Source organism: Cervus elaphus, chromosome 23 (assembly GCF_910594005.1).
Source record: "Cervus elaphus chromosome 23, mCerEla1.1, whole genome shotgun sequence".
Classification (NCBI taxonomy): domain Eukaryota; kingdom Metazoa; phylum Chordata; class Mammalia; order Artiodactyla; family Cervidae; genus Cervus; species Cervus elaphus.
Window position 1 is genome coordinate 73257876 of NC_057837.1, and position 22072 is coordinate 73279947.

Sequence of the window (22072 nt, forward strand, 5' to 3'; positions counted from 1 at the left end):
TTCTTTGAACATATTACGAGTCATAAATATAAATGTTTATTCACATTTCATGGCCATGTTTTGTCATTTTACACCAGTAAATGTTCATGAAGCATTTCTGTACCTACTTACTTGGGGCCAGAAAGAATGAATATTTATGAGACAAGTAATGATTATCCCTGTGTTTAAAAATGAATCACACAGATGTGGAGCACTGAGAAGAGCAACTGCCGGGAAAGCATGAAACCCAGGCCTTGTGTGGTTGGTTCATGGGACCAAGGCTTGTACAACATTAGAAAATTCTCCATGCCTTCCCTCTGTCTTAACTTTTCCTATTGTTTTATTTTTTATATGTGAGCATTGTCCTGGTTCATGGTACAATATTCCTGAACTGTTTGTCTTTCATAGGTGCCAAGATTTTCGGAAAGGGAGCCAGTATACTAACAGGATTGGCTGAAATAGTCAACAAAGCACTTAAAGGTTAGGACTTTCTGCACCTCCGGGGTGAGAGGAGGGCACTGAGACTAAGGTGTGTCACCACTGGCTGATGATTCAATACATACGGCTCTTGAGTGAAACGTCATAAAAATCCATAAACATTCGCTCCGAGAGCTTATAAGGTGGCGCTAAATGGCCATGAGTTGAGGGTGCTGTGCTCAGGAGGGCATGGAGCCTGCATCCAACTCCACTACACCCAGCCCTAAAGATCTCCTCCATTTCACTGTTTCTGAGTTTTTTCCTGTACGTTACTCGGAGAACAGTGATTAAGTTTTCCTGAGTTTGTTCACTGGTGTGATTGAGTTTTCGAGCATGGAGGTAGAGTGGAAATTTCAAGTTTTAGTCACTTGTTCAGAAACATGATAACCTGAGAACACGTGGCTGGCATCTGGGGGGTTCAATGCCTCAACCTGTGGCATCAGTACTAACTCCACAGATATGGTCTCAGAGATCAATGGATACCGGGTGGCCCGTTGGGCCATTGGGAATTGGATGGTTGTTGGCACAACCACATATTTGGTGTCAGGAAACAACCCAGACTCACCCTCCCCTGTGATTTGATGGCTCGGGTGAGGCTTGGGAGAGGTTAGTAGTGAAAGTCAGCCCCTGGACCTGGAATCTCTACCCAGTTTTCAGTATTGTTGAGTTCCTAGCCAATGAATAGTGTATCAAATGGGTTGTGACATCATTGTATATTGTCTTGACCAGGCAACCCATTTGCTTATTCCTGACCAAGTCATTAGCAGTTTCCTCATATGAACAGGGGAAACATGTTACATGAGTTCTTATAACAGATGACGAGTTATGAAAGGAAAGACTTTATTCATGAGTCATGACCTGATTTGTCCATTTTCCAGTACAGTGTGTTAAGCTGAAAACAAAATTCTCTGCCTACTTGCTGTGACCAAGTAAATATATTTATGTATCAAATATTATTTATTCCTAAATTATTAAGAGTAATCAAAAATCTGAGCCATGAGGGTAGCAGCTACAGGGAAGGCAAGAAACACAATCCTTGTAGGGTAGCCTGTAGGAGCAAGGTGACCCAACATAAGGGAAGTCTCCAGGCCCCTTCCCTTGTTGTCTTTTGATTGGTATTATCTTATCCATATTTGTTCCTTTTCTTGTTTCACGGACCAGGTCTCCTGAAACTCTTGAAATTTACTCTCTTTCATAGGTCAGGTGATGATTGCCGGGATACAATTCAATAACCATACACCAGAGGAATTGCCAACACTCCAGATTGAATACTCAACACTCAGTGAGGAGAATAAAGGTTTGTATTTTTGGCACCTGAGGGAAGAGGGGAGGGCACTGAGATTCAGATCAATGACCAATGACCAGTGATTCTATCAATAAGCCTGTTGTTGAAACCTCAACTGTGCATAAATATTTCATGGTGAATTTAGTGCATGTTCCACCAGTATGTATTCATCTAAAAAATTTCTTTGCCTACTTACATTGGGCCACAAAGAATATTTAAGTGTCAAATAATGAGTATTCCCATTTATACTGGGATAAATGCTCTGCAGGGAATGTAAGAAACAGCCCTGTGTATGTTGCCTCCTGATATCAAAGCTGAGGCATTATTAGGAAAGTCTCCAGGCCCTTTTCTACGTTCTCTTTTGACTATTCCATATTATCCACACTTTTTTCCCCTCGTTTGTCCATTTTTGACGACTATTTTGTTATCCATGTGTGATCGTTGTTTTAGTCCATGCACCAGGCCTCCTGGAACTCTTTGGATTTACTGTCTTTCCTAGGTGTGGAGACAAGCCATAAACAGGGCCTTGAGAAGCGCTCAGTCCTACCTGTGGTTAAAGGCATCCTCGGCGGTGTGCTTAAAGGTTTGTTCTTCCTGCACCTCTGGGGAGAGGACAGGGCACTGAGACTGGGAACAGGGCCCACTGGCCCGTGATTCAATCAAAGTACGTGTTTAGTGAAACCTCAAGAAGAATCCAGAAATGTGGGCATTCAGAGAGCTTCTGGGCTGTTAAAACAGGGAGGGTGGTGATGTGAGGGTCCTGTGTTCTCTAGGACATGGAGGCTTCCCACAACTGCAATTCCATGTTGTCTTGCACATCTCCTCATTTTGGTGTGCCTAAAATTATCCTTAGTAACAAGGTGTTATCCCTATGTGAGTGGACTTCCTGAGTTTGGTCATCAGATTACCTGAGTTATTGAACATGGAGGTGGGGTAATGAAACTTCCCAGTTTTAGACACTTTGTCAAATCATGAGGGATGGGCGCACATGGCTGGCATCTGAAGTGAGGACAGTTCTGAGACCTGAACATGCAGAAAGCATATTCACTCCCCCAATTTCAGCTCTGAATTAAATTGCCTTGTTGCACACCCACTGGGTGTGTGGGGATTTGGATATTGTTTCTAGAGACACCACATATTTGGTGTCAAGGAAACCCAAGTCACTCTCCCTTGTGCTTCAGGAGCTCAGGTGCATGCTGGGCCAGAGGAGTAATGAAAGTGGGACATGCACCCAGAAGCTATTATCTGTTCTCAGTATTTTCAGTGTTCCTGGCAGAGTAGGATAGTATATCAAGTGGGTTTTGACACGGAAGTATCTTGTTCCAACCTGGCTCCTTCATGCCATGTATCCTCTTGCAAGTCATCTATAGTCCTCATCTGAAGAGCTGATAAGTGTTGCATGAGCTCTTTGAACATATTACGAGTCATACATATAAACAGCTTATTCACATTTCATGGCCATTCTTAGTCATTTTACACTAGGAAATGTTCATGAAAGATTTCTGTACCTACCTAGGTAGGGCCAGAAAAAAGGAATATTTATTGTCAAATAATGATTATCCCTCTGTTTAAAAATTAGTCACAGAGACCTGGACCACTGAGAAAGGCAACTGCTGGGAAAGCATGAAACCCAGGCCTTGCGTCGTTGGTTCATGGGACCAAGGCTTGTACAACATTAGAAAATTCCACAGTGTGTTCCTTTGTTTTTCTTTGCCTATCATTTTATTTTTCATATTTGAACATTGTCCTGGTTCATGGTCCAATATTCCTGACATTTTTGAAATGTTTGTCTTTCATAGGTACCAAGATTTTCGCAAAGGGAGCCAGCATACTAACAGGCTTGGCTGAAATAGTCAAGAAAGCACTTAAAGGTTAGTTTCTGCACCCCTGGGGAGAGAGGAGGGCACTGAGACTGAGATCAGTCACCACTGGCTGATGATTGAATACATATGACTCTTGAGTGAAACCTCAGTAAAAATTCTTATATAAATATTGGCTCAGAGACTTTATGAGGTGGGAAGAAACGGTGATGAGGTGAGGGTGTCTGCTCAGGAGGCATGGAGGCTCCGTCCATCTCCACTCCTCCCATGCCCTAAAGATCTCCTCCATTTCACTGTTTCTGAGTTTTTTCCTGTATGTTAATCTGAGAACAGTTTAATAAGGTTTTTCTGATGCTGGTCGCTGGTTCGATTGACTTTTTGAGCATGGAGGTGGAATAGTGGAAATTTCAAGTTTGAGTCACTTGGTTAGAAGCATGATACCTCGAGAACACATGGCTAGCATCTATAGTCAGGGCAGCCTTGATACCTCAACCTGTGGCATCGGCCCTGACTCCACAGATATGGTATCAAAAATCAATGGACAGTGGGTGGCCCGTTGGGTGTTTCAAATTGGATGCTTGGTGGAGAAACCATGTATTTGGTGTCAGGAGAAATAGACTCACCCAAATTCACCCTCCCCTGTGCTGTGAGGGCTCAGGTGAGTCTTGGGGTCATAAGACCCTGGTCCTGGAGACTCTCACCAGTTCTCTGTATTGTCGAGTTCCTAGCCAATCTATCGTGTATCAAATTAGTTGTGACATGACAGTATGTTGTCCGGACTTGGCCACCCACATGCTTCTGTCCTGACCAAGTCATCTGCCGCTTCCTCATCTGAACAAGGGAAGTATTAGTTTTGGAACAGGGTTCCAAAAGAATGGAACAGGGTTACATTAGTCCTTAGAATAGATGATGAGTTATGAATAGAAAGACTGTATTCATGTGTCAAGAACATATTTGTCGATTTTCCAACACAATGTGTAATTGTAAAAAAAGATTCTGTACCTGCATGCTTTGGCCAGGGAAAATATTTCTTTATCAAATAATGTTCATGCCTGTATTATTAAGAGTAATCAAAAGATGTTGAGCCACGTAGGAGGGCAACTGCAGGGAAAGCAAGAAGTTCAGCCCTCGTGGGGTAGACTGTGGGAGCAAGGCTGATACAGCATAATGAAAGTGACCAGGCCCTTTCCCTTGTTGTTTTTTGACTGTTATTATCTCATCCATGTTTGATCCTTTTCTTATTTCCATCACCAAGGGCTCCTGAAACTCTTGAAATTTACCCTCTTTCACAGGTCAGGTGATGATTTCCGGAATACAATTCGATAACCATACACAAGAGGAATTGCCAACACTCCAGATTGAATACTCAACACTCAGTGAAGAGAGTAAAGGTTTGTATTTTCTGCACCTCGGGGAAGAGCGAAGGGCAGTGAGATTGAGATCAATGACTAATGACCAACGATTCAATCAATAAATCTATATCTTGAGACCTCAACATTGCATAAATGTTTCATGGTGAGTTTTGTGCATGTTCCACCAGGATGTATAAATCTCAAAAAATTTCTTTACCTTCTTAGTTTGGGCAAGGATAAATATTTAGGTGTCAAATAAGGAGTATCCTGCTATCATGAAAAGAAATTAGAAAAACTTGGTATGAGTGTTCTGCAGGGAATTTGTGAAACATTCCTCTGTAGGTTGACTCTTGATACCAAAGCTGAGAAATTATTAGGAAGGTCTCCAGTCCCTTTCCCATGTCCCATTTTGAATATTGTTTATTATCCATATTTGTTCCCTCCTTTGTCCACTCTTCACTACCATTTTATTAGGCATATTTGATCCTTGTTTTAGTTCATGGACCAGGCCTCCTGAAATCTGGAATTTTCTGTTTTTCATAGGTGTGGAGACAAGCCATAAACGGGTACTTGAGAAGCGTTCAGTAGTACATGTGGTCAAAAGTATCCTCGGCGGTGTGATTAAAGGTTTGATCTTCTTGTATTTCTGGGGAGAGGAGAGGGCCCTGATTTTTGGAACCAGTAACCACTGGCCAATGATTCAATCAAAATACCTGTTTAATGAAACCTGAAGAAGAATCCATAAAAGTTGGCATTAAGAAAGCTTTTGGGCTGTTAAATTAGTGAAGTTGATGATATGAGGGTCCTGTGTTCTCTAGGACATGGAGGCTCCCCACAACTCCACTTCCACTTTGCCTTGCACATCTGTTCATTTTGGTGTGTCTAGATTTATCCTTAATATTATTGTGAGATTCGTATTTGAGTTGTCTTCTTGAGTTTGGTCATCAGTTTAACTGAGTTATTGAACATGGACGTGGGGTAATGGAACTTCCCAGTTTTAGACACTTTGTCAAATCATGAGGAATGTGTCCGCATGGTTGGTATCTGAAGTGAGGACAGTTCTGAGACCTGAACATGCAGAATGTATATTCACTCCCCTGATTCCTTCTCTGAATTAAATTGCCTGGTGGCACACCCAGTGGGTGTTTGGGGAACTGGATGTTGTTTTGAGAGACACCACATATTTGGTGTCAAGGAAACCCAAGTCACTCTCCCTTGTGCTTTGGGAGCTCGGGTGAGTGCTGGGCCAGGAGAGTAATGAAAGTGGGACACTGTACCCAGAAGCTGTTACCAGTTATCAGTATTTTCAGAGTTCCATGCAGAATAGGATAGTATATAAAGTGGGTTGTGACAGGGTGTATCTTGCTCAGACTCTTTCACCCTCATGCCATGTGTCCTCTGGTAAGTCATCTATAGTCCTCATCTGAACAGCAGATAAGAGCTACATGAATCCTTTGAACATGAAGTGAAGTTTCTTCAGTTGTGTCCGACTCTTTGCAACCCATGGACTATAGCCTGCCAGGTTCCTCTGTCCATGGGATTTTCCAGGCAAGAGTCCTGGAGTGGGTTGCCATTTCCTTCTCCACTGAACATATTATCAGTCATAAATATAAGCAGTTTATTCACATTTCATGGCCATGTTTGGTCATTTTCCACAGGATATGTTCATGAAATATTTCTCTACCTACTTACTTGGGGCCAGAAAGAAAGAATATTTATGGGTCAAATAATGATTATCCCTTTATTTAAAAATTAATCACACAGACCCTGACCACTCAGATATGGGACTGCTGGGAAAGGATGCAAACCAGCCCTTGGCTCATGGGACCAAGCCTTGAACAATATTAGCTAATTGTCCAGGCCTTTTCCTTTGTCTACTTTTTCCTATCATTTTATTTTTCATATTTGAATGTTGTCCTGGTTCATGGTCCAACAGTCGTGAAAATTTTGAAATGTTTGTTTTTCTTAGGTACCAAGATTTTCGGAAAGGGAGCCAGTATACTAACAGGATTGGCTGAAATAGTCAACAAAGCCCTTAAAGGTTAGAACTTTCTGCACCTCTGGGGAGAGAGGAGGGCACTGAGACTGAGATCAGTCACCACTGGCTGACAATTCAATACATATGCCTATTGAGTGAAACCTCAATAAAAATCCATAAATATTGCCTCAGAGAGCTCATGAGGTGGGAAGAAATGGTCATGAAGCGAGGGTGCTCTGCTCAGGAAGGCATGGAGGCTCTGTCCATCTCCACTTCTCCCATGTGTGAAAGATCTCCTCCATTTCAAGGTTTCTGAGTTTTTTTCCTGTATGTTAATCTGAGAACAGTGATTAAGAGTTTTCTGAATTTGGTCGCTGGTTCGATTGAGTTTTTGAACATGGAGGTGGAGTTATGGAAATTCTAAGTTTCAGTCACTTGGTCAGAAACATGATAACTCAAGAACACAAGGCTGGCATCTGAGGTCAGAGCAGTCTTGATACCTCAACCTATGCCATCGGCCCTGACTCCACAGATATGATATCAGAAGTCAATGGACAGTGGGAGGCCTGTTGGGTGCTGGGAATTGGATGGTTGGTGGAAAAACCACGTATTTTTTGTCAGGAAAAATAGACTCACCCAGGCTCACCCTCCCCTATGATGTGAGGGCTCTGGTGAGGCTTGGGGAGAGGTGAGTAGTGAAAGTAAGCCCCTGGACCTGGAAATGCTCACCCGTTATTTATATTGTCGAGTTCCTAGCCAATCAATAGTGTATCAAATGTGATGTGACATGACAGTATCTTGTCCTGACCAGGCTGCCCACATGCTTGTGTCCTGGGCAAGTTATCAGCAGTTATCCCCTGTTCCTCATCTGAACAGGGGACACTTGTTACATTAGTTCTTAGAATAGATGAGGAGTTATTAATAGAAACAGTTTATCCATGTGTCAGGACCAGATTTGTCCACTTCCCACCACAATGTGCTAATCTGAAAAAATATTCTCTACCTACTTGCTGTGGCCAAGTAAAAATATTTCTCTATCAAATAATGTTTACTCCTGTGTTGTTAAGAGTAATCAAAAGATGTCAAACCTCGGAGGAGGGCAATTGCATGGAAAGCAAGAAACACAGCCCTTGTGGGGTAGCCTGTGGGAGCAAGGCTGATACAATATAATGAAAGTCTCCAGGCCCTTTCCCTTGTCTTTTGACTGTTATTATCTTACACATGTTTGATCCTTTTCCTGTTTCATGGACCAGGCCTCCTGAAACTCTTGAAATTTACACTCCTTCATAGGTCAGGTGATGATTTCCGGAATACAGTTTGATAACCATACGCAAGAGGAATTTCCTACACTCAATATGGAATACTCAACACTCAGTGAGGAGATGAAAGGTTTGTAGTGTCTGTGCCTTGGGGAAGAGGGAAGGGCACTGAGATTCAGATCAATGATCAATGACCAATGATTCAATCAGTAAGACTATTTATTGAAACCTGAACAGTGCGTAAATATTTGGATTCAGAGTTTTCTGGGTGGTCAATACCATTTTGAGGGTGCTGTGTTCCCTGGGGAATGGAGGCTCCACACACCTTCACTGCCCCTTTTCCCTACTCCTCTCCTCCATTTCACTGTGAATGTTTCATGTATATTCATCTGGGAACAGTAAGTAAGTGTTGTCCAAAGTTTGGTCATCATTAACACTCAGTTATTGAACATGGAGTTGGGATCATGGACCTCTCCATTTTAACCATTTGGTCATAAGTAAAACTAAGTGGGGACCACATTGCTTGCACTAAAGTGAGGACAGTCTTGGGTGCTCAACCTGTGGGATCTGCAGTAACTGCATAGATTTCATACCAGACATCAGTTGACTGGGGGACACCCAGTGGGTGTTTGGAGAATGGCTTAATGTTGGTAGAGACACCATATATTTGTGATAGGATAAACCCAGGCTCAGTTTGCCCTTTGATTTGGGGGCTTAGGTTACCTTATATACAAGGAAGTAATGAAAGTAGGTCACCAGCTCCAGAAACTCTTACAAGTAAACTGTGTTTCCTGAATTCCTGGTAGAATCATATATTATATCAGATGAGTTGTGTGACACCATAGCAACTTGTCCTGACTCTATCATCCACATGCTCTGTTTCATGGGAAAAGTTATCTGCAATTTCCTCACCTGAAGAGGGGAAATACGTTACATACATCCTTTGAACAGAGTTCCAGTCATGAGTATAAAGAATTTATGCCCTGCTACCTTAGTGTCTACAGCATTTGAAAGTTTAGTTTCCTGACAAGGAATTGAACCTAGGACTACTTAATTGGAATACAGATTCCTAACCACTCGACCACCTCAGAAGTCTTATAGATGTTCTTCAGCTTATCAGAGGCATTATACCTATCTTTCTTAAAAGACTTAATGAGGAGATATACATTTGTACATGATTACTATATCATGCCATCCCTAGCAACATTCATATTCTGTCCCAGAAGGGGTGTTTTCACATAGGCATTTCAATTTGACCACACTCCACAACCCTAACATTCTCTCTTGCAAACAAACTGATGGTTCTAGTTGTTGTCCTTGTACGGAGCAGTGATGACCATCCTCATAACTGTGCCATTGTCCCTCTAGTTTCACCAACTTCTATGCCTGCCTTCTGCCTGGAGCCTAAAGTAACAGGTGGCTGCAATACCATGATGACCAGGTACTTCTACAATGCCCAGACCGGCCTCTGTGAGCAGTTTGTGTATGGTGGCTGTGAAGGAAATGCAAACAACTTTGAGAAGTTAGAGGACTGCATGAAGACCTGCTCTCAAGAGGCTGGGTCCCTGTGGTAAGACAGGGGGCAGGGCACCGGAGGAGGGGAAGGGCTGGGGAAAGAGGTGGGGCTCAGGGGGCCACACACCATTCACCCTGCACAGCGTCCTCCTCCTCGCTGCTGCCAGGAGGGGAGGCTGCAGTGTCTTGTGAAACCCACACTGAGCGAGGTCTCCAGGGAGAGAATGGCAGAAGGTCAACCCCTGATGCCTCTTTGTGGGCATCTCAGCCTGATCACATGCTCCCCTTTCTCAGTTGGGAACAGCGATTCAGCCACCCTCCAGGGCAGGTCTGCAGTGCTCCTGAGCACCCCACCTAGGCTTAGAAAACTCACTTCCTTCTTGTTTGTGATTCGGGAATGTGGTTCCATATTTTTCTGAAAATACAGGATCTATTAAGTTGACCATTGTCCAGGTCTGGGGCTACACTGATGGCACTCAACAAGTTCCTTTCTTTTTGCAGAGGACATGCGAAGAGTAGTCCCTGAAACTCTGATGTTCGAGGAGGACTCCTGCAGGGCTGGGCTGTGTCTACATCTGAACGTCTTCAGTCTCCTCACAGTCCTTCTCTCCCTGCCCTCCTCAGCAGAATGTGCCTATTTCCTTTCCTCTATTGATCAACACATCTAATTCTCTTTTATCCAGGTGGCTCTCATCACCATGAGAGCATGTCTTGCGTTTACCCCTAGCACTTCACACAGTTCCTGACACCAATGAGGCTGTTTATAATTATTTGAGTAAGGAAGGAGTAAGGTAGGAGCACATTGCTCGGGACCACATTAACTCAGAGCCTGCAGTGTAACACAGGATTTTTGTTTTCACCCCCATCCTCACGGCATCCTCACTTTCATCCCTGTGCCCACCATCACTGCTCTCCTTGTGGGTGTCCAAGGTGGTATTTCCAGAATCCAGTTCTGAGCATCAGTCATGAGAGAAGAGTTTCATTTAAAAATGTTTCTTGATCGTACAATGATTTGCAATTTTCATTTCTGTAGCCTCAAGCACTATGGGTTATATTTCAATAAATGCACATTCAAAATTAAACTGACTAGAGTGGAGTCTGTTGTTTGTAATTACAAACCTCAACCAATAGGGTCGATGGAAATGGTGGTCCTTCTCACTGTTCTGCAGACTGTGAGCACCTAACCTTTACCTTTCCACAGACTCTGCCCTGCCAGGTATAGGAAGCAAATTCATTATGTCATCAATGACTTCTTAATAGCTGCACAAGTTACACAGAATCCTGGGAGATACACATGTCAACATGACAGCTTTTCTTCCTTACTTCTAAGTTCAGTCAAACTGGGGGGCAGGCTGTCCTCCTGACTCTCAGAAGGAGAATGGGCGTGAGGTTCAGTTGTCCACTTTTCTAAGAAATCCGATTCCTTGAGGTCACATGTGGGGAGGGGGTTTCTAACAAGAAAGGGCAACTACTGTTTAGTATCCCTGGCTCTGTGTTTGCATTTTGCCCGCATTTTTCTATTCATCATGCTGAGAATCCTTCAAGGGAGGAAATGGAGACAGAGATGGCACTTAGGTGCTGTATTCATTTCCAAATATGGCAGGTCCCTACTCTCCCAAGCAGAGGGTCTTTGATCATGCTTTCTTGCTCAGCATCTTGGAAGATTTAAAATGAAGGCAACTTTGGAAACAGACAGTATCTGTTTCACTATGTCACAGAGACCAGAGCAAGTATTAGTATTTGAATAAAGGAGAACACACAGGGAGTTGGTACTCCTTTTCATATCTTTCCAGTCCTGGGAAAACTGTCAACATCTCTGAGCTTTGCTTTCTTTATAAAAATAAGGAGAAGGCTTGTACTTGTCAATGTTTCTAACCAGAGAACATTAGAATACTCCCGTTTCTAGTTGAACTCATTGAGTTTATTACTCACTGCAGCAAGGAAGTGGTATTATCTTGGATAATAATATGCAGTCCTCTTAAGACAATGTTAGAAAGAACTTATAAGATGTGGGCTTCTGAGCTGAATTTGGGGATGATTTCAGATAGCTGGCTTTGTCTGAATGGATGATATTTAGGAAGTGTGATAGTTCTCTGAGTATCTTAATCTTAACTCTAAGAGGCAAAGACTAGATAGGGGTTAGAGATGTACTTGGCCAAGAACTAACAGTCACTCAAGATAGGAAGGTGTATGGTCATATTGATGGTTTGTGTAATGTTTCCTTTGCTCAGTGCTCAAACATGATTATCCAATGTCCTATTTTTGTGTAGATCTCTCACCAACCCAGAATGGTCTCATCTGGTGTGGAAGCATTGTAAAATGTTTATGTTGAGCAGGAGAACAGAAGGGCCATTGTGGTACCAGCTCAGGTCTTGGAATGCAGAGGTTGCTTTTCTCTTTTTGAATCTCAAAGGGTCGTGATGAGAGTGAAAGAGATGTATTTGTTAAATGCTTTGTTCCAGTGTTATCAGAGTAACCATTTGATGAATGTCAGACATGATAATAGTGATAGTAATACTATGTTGTTGCTGTCATTGTTGCTCAGTCACCCAGGTGTGTCCCACTCTTTGTGACCCCATGGACTGCAGAATGCCAGGCCTCCCTGTCCCTCTCCCAAAGTTTGCCCAAGTTCATGTCAATTGCATCAGTTTTGCCATCCAGCCATCTCATCCTCTGACACTCTTTTCTCTTTCTGCCCTCAATCTGTCCTAGTATCAGGGATTTTTCCAATGAGTTGGCTGTTCACATCAGATAATCAAAATTCTGGAACTTCATCTTCAGCTGTTCCCTTCCAATGAGTATTCAGGGATGATTTCCCTTAAGATTGGCTAGTTGGATCTCTTTGCTGTCCAAGGGACCTGCAGGAGTGTTCTCCAGCATCACATTTTGTAAGTATCAATTCTTCGGGCTCCGCCAGGTCTCAGAACCATACATGACCACTGAGAAGACCTTAGACTTGAGTATATGGGCCTTTTTAGGCAGAGTAATGTCTCTGCTTTTCAACACACTGTCTAGGTTTGTCATAGTTTTCCTAACAAGAAGCAATCATCTTCTGATCTCATGGCTGCAGTCACCATCCACAGTGCTTTTAGAGGAAATCTGTCACTACTTCCACATTTTCCCCTTCTATTTGCCACGAAGTAATGGGGCCAGATGCCATGATCTTAGTTCTTTAAACATTTAGTTTAAGCCAGCTCTTTAACTCTTCTCCTTCACCCTCATCAAGCAGCTCTTTGCTTTCTACCATTAGGCTGGTATCATTCACATATCTGAGGTTGTTGATGTTTCTCTCATCTCTTGATTCCAGCTTGTAACTCACCCAGCCTGGTATTTCTCATGATGTGCTCAGTGTATAGGTTAAACAAACAGGGTCACACCAGACATAGTTGATGAAACAGAGGTAGATATTTTAATGAAATTCCCTTGCATTCTCTGTTATCTAGTCAATGTTGGCAATTTGGTCTCTGGTTCCTCTGCCTTTTCTAAACCCAGCTTGGACATCTGGAAGTTATTGGTTCACATAACCCTGAAGCCCAGCATGCAAGATTTCAAGGCACGACTTTATCAGAATGGGAGGTAGGTGCAATTGTCCAACCGTTAGCACATTCTTTAGTGCTATCCTTTTTGGGAATTGGGATGAGGATCAACCTTTTCCTATCCATGACCACTGCTGAGTGTTCCAGATTTGCTGACATATTGAATGCAACACCTTGACTGTATCATCCTTTAGGGTTTTGCATAATTACTGGAATTCCATTGCATCCACTAGCTTCATTAACAGCAGTGCTTCCTAAGGCCCACTTGACTTGGCAGTCCAGAATGTCTTTCTCTGGGTGTCTGACCACACCATCATATTAATCTGGTTCATTAAGATCTTTTTTGTATAGTTCTTTCATGTAGTCTTTCCATCTTTTCTTGATCTCTTCAGTGTCTACTAGGTCTCCACCTTTCTGTCTTTTATTGTGCCCATCTTTGGGTTAAATGTTCCCTTGATATTTCCAATTTTACTGCAGAGATCTCTGGTCTTTCTCCTTTTGTTTTCTTCTAGTTTTATGCACTGTTCATTGAAGAAGGCCTTCTTTTCTCTCTGTGCTGTTCTTTGGAACTGTGTATTTAGTTGGATATAGCTTTCTGTTTCTCCCTTGTTTTTTGCTTCTCTTCTTTCTTCAGCTACTTGTAAAACCTCCTCAGATAACCACTTTGCCTTCTTGTTTTTCTTTTTTTTTTTGGAATAGTTTTGTTTGCTTCCTCCTATAAAATAATATGGACTTCTGTTCGTAGTTCTTCAGGCACACTGTTCACAAGTTCTAATCCCTTGAATCTATTTGTTACCTCCACTACATATTCATAATGGATTTGATTTAGTCATACCTGGTTGGCCTAGTAGTTTCCTCTGCTTTCTTTAGTTTAAGCCTGAATTTTTCTATGAGAACCTGATGATCTGAGCCACAGTCAGCTCCAGGTCTTGTTTTTGCTGACTCTACACAGCTTCTCCATCTTCAGCTACAAACAATGCAACTGATTTGATTTTAGTACTGATCATTTGGTGATGTTCATGTGTAAAGTTGTCTCTTGTGTTGTTAAAAGAGGGTATTTGCTATGACCAGTGCATTCTCTTGGCAGGATTCAGTTAGACTTTGCCTTGCTTCATTTTGTTCTCCAAAGCCAAACTTGCCTGTTACTCCAGGTATCTCTTGACTTCTTATATTTGCATTCCAATACCCAGTGATGAATTGAACATTTTATTTTGTGTGTGTGTTAGTTCTAGGAGGTCTGTGATTGTGGTTTTCATTCTGTCTGCCCTTTGATGGATAAGGATAAGAGGCTTCTGGAAGCTTCCTGATGGGAGAGATTGACTGTGGGGGAAACTGGGTCTTGTTCTGATGGCCAGGGCCATTCTCAGTAAATCTTTAACTCAATTTTCTGTTGATGGGAGGGGCTGTGTTCCCTCTCTCTTTTCGACCTGAGACTAAAGTATAGTAGGGGTAATAAAGATAATGGCGACCTCCCTCAAAAGGTTATGCACTCACTGTTGTATTCAGTGCCTCTAAGCCTGCATCAGGTCCCTGTCAACCCATACCTCCACCTTAGACTCCTGGACACTCCCAGACAAGTCTGGGTCAGTCTCTTGTGGGGTCACTGCTCCTTTATCCTGGGTCCTGGTGCTCACAAGGTTTTGTCTGTGCCCTCCAAGAGTCTGTTTCCCCAGTCCTGTGTAAGTTCTATAATCAAATCCCACTGGCCTCCGAAGTCAAATTACCTGGGGATTCTCAGTCCATCTGTCAGATCCCCAGATTGGGAATTCTGTTGTGGGTCCTAGAACTTTCTTAATAGTATGAGAGTTTATTTGGTATAATTGTTTTGCAGTTTGTGGGTCGTCTGCTCAGCAGCTATAAGGTGGGCTTAATGGTGACCTCCTCCAGGAGGGCTTATGCCACATGCCATGTGACCCAGGTCTGCTGCACCCAGAGCCCTTGCCCCTGCAGCAGGCCACTGTTGACCCGTGACACCACAGGAGACACTCAAACACTCAAAGGCAGGCCTGGCACATTCTCTGTGGAGTCTCTGGGTTCTGGTGCACACAAGGTTTTGTCTGAACCTTCCGAATATCTCTGGTGGGTATGAAATTTGATTCTAAATGTGATTTTGCCCCTCCTACCATCTTGCTGGGACTTTTCCTTTGCCCTTGAACTTGGGGTATCTTTTTTTTTTGTGGGATCCAACATTCTCCTTAATCACAGAAAATCACAATCACAGAAAACTAATGAAACTGATCACATGGACCACAGCCTTGTCTAACTCAAAGAAACTATGAGTCATGCTGTGTAGGGCCACCCAAGACAGACAGGTCATAGTGGAGAGTTCTGACAAAACATGGTCCACTGGAGAAGGGAATGGCAAGCCACTTCGGTATTCTTGCCTTGAAAACCCCATGAGCAGTATGAAAAGGCAAAAAGATATGACACTGAAAGATGAACTCCCCAGGTTGTTAGGTGCCCAATATGCTACTGGAGAAGAGTGGAGAAATATTTCCAGAAAGAATGAAGAGACAGAGCCAAAGCAAAAACAATGCTCAGCTGTGGATGTGACTGGTGATGGAAGTAATGTCCGATGATATAAAGAACAATATTGCGTTGGAACCTGGAATGTTAGGTCCATGAATCAAGGTAAATTGGAAGTGGTCAAACAGGAGATGTCAAGAGTGAGCATAGATATTTTAGGAATCAGTGAACTAAACATGGTAAATTGGAAGTGGTCAAACAGGAGATGGCAAGAGTGAACACTGACATTTTAGGAATCAGTGAAATAAAGTGGACTGGAAAGGATGAATTTAATTCAGATAACTATTATATCTACTACTGTGGGCAAGAATCCCTAGAAGAAATGAAATAGTCCTCATAGTCAACAAAAGAGTGTGAAATTCAGTACTTGGGTGCAATCTCAAAAATGACAGAATGATCTCTGTTTGTTTCCATGACAAATCATTCAATAACACAGTAATCTAAGTCTATGCCCTAAGCACTGATGCCAAAGAAGCTGAAGTTGAAAGGTTATGTGAAGACCTTGAAAACATTCTAGAACTAACACCAAAAAGATGTCCTTTTCATCATAGGGGACTGGAATGCAAAAGTAGAAAGTCAAGAGATACCTGGAGTAACAGGCAAGTTTGGCCTTGGAGTATAAAATGAAGCAGGGCAAAGGCTAACAGAGTTTTGCCAAGAGAATGCACTGGTGATAGCAAATAGCCTCTTCCAACAACACAAGGGAAGACTCTACACATGGACATCACCAGATGGTCAACACCAAAATCAAATTGATTGTATTCCTTGCAACCGAAGATGGAGAAGCTATTTACAGTCAGCAAAAACAAGACTGGGAATTGACTGTGGCTCAGATCATGAACTCCTTATTGCCAAATTCAGATTTACATTGAAGAAAGTAGGGAGAACTACTAGACCATTCAATTATGACCTAAATCAAATCTCTTATGATTATACAGTGGAAGTGACAAATATATTCAAGGGATTAGATATGATAGAGTGCCTCAAGAACTATGGATGGAAGTTTGCAACATTGTACAGGAGGCAGTGATCAAGACCATCCCCAAGAAAAAGAAATGCAAAGGGGCAAAATGGTTTTCTAAGGAGGCTTTACAAATAGCTGAAAAAAGAAGAGAAGCTAAAAGTGAAGGAGAAAAAGAAAGATACATCCATGCAGAATTCCAAAGAATAGCAAGGAAATATATGAAAGCCTTCCTCAGTGATCAATGCAAATAAATAGGGGAAAACAATAGAATGGGAAGGAAAGACCTGAGATCTCTTCAAGAAAATCAGAGTTACCAAGGGAACATTTCATGGAAAGATAGGCACAGTAAAGGGAAGAAATGGTAGGGACCTAATAGAAGTAGAAGATATTAGGAAGAGGTGGCAAGAAAACACAGAAGAACTATAGGAAAAATCTCTTAATGACCTAGATAACCATGATGCTGTGATCACTCACCTAGAGCCAGACATCCTGTAATGCGAAGTCAAGTGGGCCTTAGGAGGCATCACTACGAACAAAGCTAGAGGAGGTGATGGAATTCCAGTTGAGCTATTTCAGATCCTAAAAGATGATGCTGTGAAAGTGCTGCACTCAATATGCCAGCAAATTTGGAAAACTCAGCAGTGGCCACAGGACTAGAACAGGTCACTTTTTATTCCAATCCCAAAGAAGGGCAATGCTAAAGATGTTCAAACTACTGCACGATTGCACTCATTTCACAAGCTACTAAAGTAATGCTCAAAATTCTCCAAGCCAGGATTCAGCAATACATGAACCAAGAACTTCCAGATGTTCAAGATGGATTTAGAAAAGGCAGAGGTACCAGGTATCAAATTGCCAACGTCCACTGGATCATTGAAAAAGAAAGAGAGTTCCAGGAAAACATCTATTTCTGCTTTATTGACTGTGCCAAAGCCTTTGACTGTGTGGATCACAACGAACTGTGGAAAACTCTGAAAGAAATGGGAATACCAGACCACCTGAGCTGCATCCTGAGAAATCTGTATGCAGGTCAAAAAGCAACAGTTAGAACCAGACATGAAACAACAGACTGGTTCCAAACTGGGAAAAGAGTATGTCAAGGCTGTATATTGTTGCCTTGTTTATTTAACTTATATGCAGAGTACATGATGCAAAATGCTAGGCTGGATGAAGCACAGGCTGGAATCAAGATTGCCAGGAGAATTATCAATAACTTCAGATATGCAGATGACATCACCCTATGGCAGAAAGTAAAGAACTAAAGAGCCTCTTGATGAAAGTGAAAGAGGAGAGTGACAAAGTTGGCTTACACTCAACATTCAGAAAACTAAGATCATGGCATCCAATCCCATTATTCATGGCAAATAGATGGGGAAACAATGGAAGCAGTGACAGATTTTATGTTTGGGTGCTCCAAAATCACTGCAGATTGTGAAATTAAAAGCCATGAAATTAAAAGATGTTTGCTTCTTGGAAGAAAATCTATGACCAATATAGACAGCATATTAAAAGGTAGAGACATTGCTTTGCCAACAAAAGTCCATCTAGTGATAGCTATGGTTTTTCCAGTAGTCATGTATGGATGTGATAGTTGGACTATAAAAAAAACCTGAGCACTGAAGTATTGATGCTTTGAACTGTGGTGTTGGAGGAGACTCTTTAGAGTCCCTTGGACTGCAAGGGAATCAAACCAGTCAATCCTAAAGGAAATCAGTCCTAATATTCATTGAAAGGACTGATGCTGAAACTGAAACTCCAAATTTGGCCACTTGATGTGATGAACCTTAGAAAAGACCCTTATGCTGGAAAGATTGAAGGCAGGAAGAGAGGGAGGCGACAGAAGATGAGATGGTTGGATGGTATTACCAACTAGATGGACACGAGTTTGGGCAAGCTCTGGGAGTTGATAATGGACAGGGAAGCCTGGCATGTGGAAGTCCATAGGGTTGCAAAGAAACAGACATGACTGAGCAACTGAACTGAACTAAGTGGTCTTTTAGGTCTTCATAGAAGTGATCAATTTCAGCTTCTTCAGCATTGATGGAAGGGGCATAGACTGGAATTACTGTGACATTAATTGGCTTGGTAACAAGCTAAGAACATGCTGTCATTTTTGAGGTTGCACCCAATTACTGCATTTCAGACTCTTTTGTTGATTATGAGGGCTACTCCATTTTTTCTATGGAATTCTTGCCTATACTAGTAGATAAATTGGTCTTCTGAATTAATTACGCCCATTCCCATTCATTTTCATTCACTGATTCCTAAGATGTCAATGTTTATTCTTATCATCTCCTGCTTGACCATGTCCAGTTTACCTTGCTTCAGGGACCTAACGTTCCAGGTTCCTATGCAGTACTGTTCTTTGCAGCATCAGAATTTACTTTCATCAACAGACACATCCACAACTGAGTGTCGTTTTCACTTTGGCCCTATCACTTCATTCTTTCTGGGGCTATTAGTAGTTCTCCTCTGCTCTTTCCCAGCAGTATATTGAACACCTTCTGGCCTGGGGGACTCATCTTTCAGTGTCATATGCTTTTGTCCTTTTATAGAGTTCATAAGGTTCCATGGCAAATATACTGGGGTGGTATGCCATTTCCTTCTCCAGTGGATCACATTTTGTCAGAACTCTCCACTATGACCTGTCCATCTTGGGTGGCCCTACATAGTATGGCTCATAGATTTGTTGAGTTACAAAAGCCCCTTTGCCACAAAAAGGCAGTGATCCAAGAAGAGCAGTCATACTATACATTATTTAATTTTAATAATTATTACTTTGTAACTGTGTAATGAAAATGATTTGATATTAATGAAAAGAGTTTGGCTTCAGTAACTCACTGTGTTTTGTGATCTTAGGCAAGTCATTTCACCTCCCTGAGACATAGATTCTTTTTTAGTAAAAAGGGAAAGATGATATCTGCATTAAGAAATGCCCAGATTTGGGTACTTCGAGAACCATTGTGATTTTGTTGCTAATGTATTTGAACACCTCAGACTAAAAAAAAATTTCTAGAAGCACAGAATTTTATTTTCCTCTGTTCCTGACTGCTCTTTAAATGTGCTGTTAACTGTAGTAAAGACAGGAGGAAATAAAATTGACTGTAGTAGAGTCATCTTCTAGAATTTCACCCTCGGGAAACTGCCTCAGTGTTAGAGTGGAGTCATTGTCCCAATTCCAATTAGGTCTCCTTGTTCCTCAGAGGTAAGCAAAAGCCCTCTTGCTTCACTGATTGATCTCACCCATGTCCAGCCCCTTTCCCACTCCTTCTTGTCTATTTGACTCTCTGGACAATGTAGTTAAGTGTTAATTATAATAATTACTCATCATTATATTTCAAAAGACTTTGATTCTGCAGGGAGAAGAATATATATCTAGGGCCTCTAATGATTCAGAACAGCCCCAGGATATAAGCAACACGATATCATGTTACAAGTGCAGAAGAGGGTAATTTCCAGCCCCAGGTCACATTGTTAGGAAAAGGCAGAACTGAGGCTTAAACTGAGTTCCTCTGTTCCAAAAACCACTAATGTTGAGTTCCAAGTTTGGGTGTATATGGGTGGTAGGTAATCTTCCAAATTCCCTGAAATCCACTCTAGTCCCTGAGGTCCACTCTGTCAGGTAGCTCTCCTGTTGGTGAAACCAGGTGAGGGGCAGGGGGTGGTCATGCTCTAGAGATGTGTTTATGTCTCTACTTCCCTTCTGCCCACTCCCTTTACTCTATTGCTACCCAGAATATCAGCGTCTGTGCTGCAGATGGTGCTGCTCTTCCCCAGCTCAACATCTCTTTGAACCAGTGCCAGAAAAGAGCTTGTGTGTTTCAGTAGAGATGCTGCAACAATGGTTGTAGGAAGCTTACCTGTGTCATACCTGTCTTCTAAAGTAGGTGGAGCTAATGTGAGAGGGGGAGCATTGGCAGGTAGATTTGAAGTCTCCTTATGAGCATGTAAAAGAGGACCTGGGCTAACACACTGCTGATCACCTGAGTCCTTTAGTCTGATCTCATCCACTCACAGACCATCCCTCATGTGCCATGCATGTCTCTGGGTGCCAGAATGCCCCTTCAGTGACCATACTGGACAGAATTCCACAGAGTCACATTCTGTGTTGTCACCAGACCACAGACAGAGTCAAGTTTGAGAATTGTACTTCCTGAGCATTTCACTCAAGCAAACAGAAGTGGGACAGAGGATCCTGGTGGGCTAAAGTCCATGGGGTCTCAAAGAGTCAGACCAGATGAGTTACTGAGCAGACACACACGGACAGAGAGAAGCACGACAATGGAAGGTGGGAAGATTACATGTACATGACTGACCTCAAATCCTCCATTTCCTCACTCCCCTCCTTCTGGCCTGTTCTTACACATCTGCTGGGTTGTAAACAGATCTGTCAACACCTGTCTTTCCATAGACACCCTTCTGCAAGGTCACAAATGTGAGCAGACTCTGCCTTTCTGCAGTCCTGTTCCTGGGCACCCTGGTGGCCAGCATTCTGGGTTGTAAAACCAACAACTGGGTCCAGAGTAAGCCCTAGCTCACCTCTCCTCTACAGACTGGAGAGAAAGGAGGTGAGTGCATGGAAGGAGTGGGAAGAGGGGTGTGGTGGATGCTGCCAGCCCTCTTTGGATTTCTCCTCGGAAGTGAGCAATTGAACTCCAGAGACATTACTTCGCTCTCAAAAAGTATCACTATGTGTCTGCTTTTAATAAATATATCCCACCTCATCTTACAAAATCATGAACTTCTTCTCTGAGACTGTCTATTCCTGGTATTTTTCTTGTCCATAACCACCCCCCCCCTCCTTAGAATAGTAAAAAGATCCATATTTGATCTTCATCCTAGTTCGTGCCCCTTGACTCCAGAAACTCTTGGAATTTATTGTCTTTCTATAAGTAATGAAAATCTGTGATGGATCAGATGTTAGATAGTATCTGTGTGTACCTGGACTCCAGAATGTGCCATCAGATGATTAGAGGGTTAGAATTATCAATCACCAGTCCCTCTGGTGAGAAGAGAGAACTAATATTGAATTCCATCAACAATGGCCAAAGATTCAATCAAATTGACTACTTCAAACCCTCAATTAAATCCCATGTACACTGGATTCAGTGAGCTTTAGAAGGTTGATAACATCAAGGGTTTGTAAAGGGGGGATGTCCTTAGATGGGGTGGATGCTGGACATTTCCTAGTCTCTCTTTGCCTTATGCTTCTCCTCCCATTCACTGTCTCAGTGTTTTAACCTTTATAATAACTGGGGACCATAAGTAAAAGTTCCCCAGTTCTGTGAGTGGTTTTGATAACATGTTCAACTTGGAAATTGGGTCAAAGAATCTCTGAATTGACAATTAGTTGGTCACACGTGTAAGTGACCCCAGGACTT

The 22072-nt window shown here is 42.4% G+C and overlaps 1 protein-coding gene across 1 annotated transcript in view; it reads left to right on the forward strand.

The window, feature by feature from the left end:
* Positions 1-10512, forward strand: part of LOC122681120 — a 35977-nt gene extending 25465 nt beyond the window's left edge. Inside the window, 11 exon segments of the mRNA XM_043882835.1 lie at positions 388-418; positions 421-459; positions 1655-1753; positions 2241-2324; positions 3541-3612; positions 4854-4952; positions 5457-5540; positions 6883-6954; positions 8182-8280; positions 9519-9720; positions 10167-10512. Of these exon segments, the coding sequence (XP_043738770.1) occupies positions 388-418; positions 421-459; positions 1655-1753; positions 2241-2324; positions 3541-3612; positions 4854-4952; positions 5457-5540; positions 6883-6954; positions 8182-8280; positions 9519-9720; position 10167 (882 nt within the window). The 3' untranslated portion in view covers positions 10168-10512.
* The last annotated feature ends 11560 nt before the right edge of the window (positions 10513-22072 follow it).